General features: G+C 39.5%; 1 protein-coding gene across 1 annotated transcript in view; it reads left to right on the forward strand.

Annotated features, from left to right (window-relative positions):
- LOC119590794 (colorectal mutant cancer protein-like) overlaps positions 1–200 on the forward strand; it is a 157596-nt gene that overhangs the window by 143560 nt on the left and 13836 nt on the right. Inside the window, exon 6 of the mRNA XM_037939507.1 lies at positions 80–189. Within this exon, the coding sequence (XP_037795435.1) occupies positions 80–189 (110 nt within the window). The remainder of the gene's footprint in view (positions 1–79; positions 190–200) is intronic.

Consider the following 200-nt stretch of genomic DNA (forward strand, 5'->3'; position numbering starts at 1 on the left):
GAGGAATTAGAAAAGTCCAAAATTTCATGATGAAATAGAGATACGAATAAACTTTTCACTTTCTTTACTTTTTCCACAGAAGATTCAACTAGTGAGGCTGTCGAGTCAGAAGAACACGCAGAAGAGAACAGGGATAACACAGCTACGGATGCTTCAACATCTTGCGACATAGATGATAGAGCTGTGGAGGTAAGATGGTG

Source organism: Penaeus monodon, chromosome 27 (genome assembly GCF_015228065.2).
Source record: "Penaeus monodon isolate SGIC_2016 chromosome 27, NSTDA_Pmon_1, whole genome shotgun sequence".
Lineage (NCBI taxonomy): Eukaryota > Metazoa > Arthropoda > Malacostraca > Decapoda > Penaeidae > Penaeus > Penaeus monodon.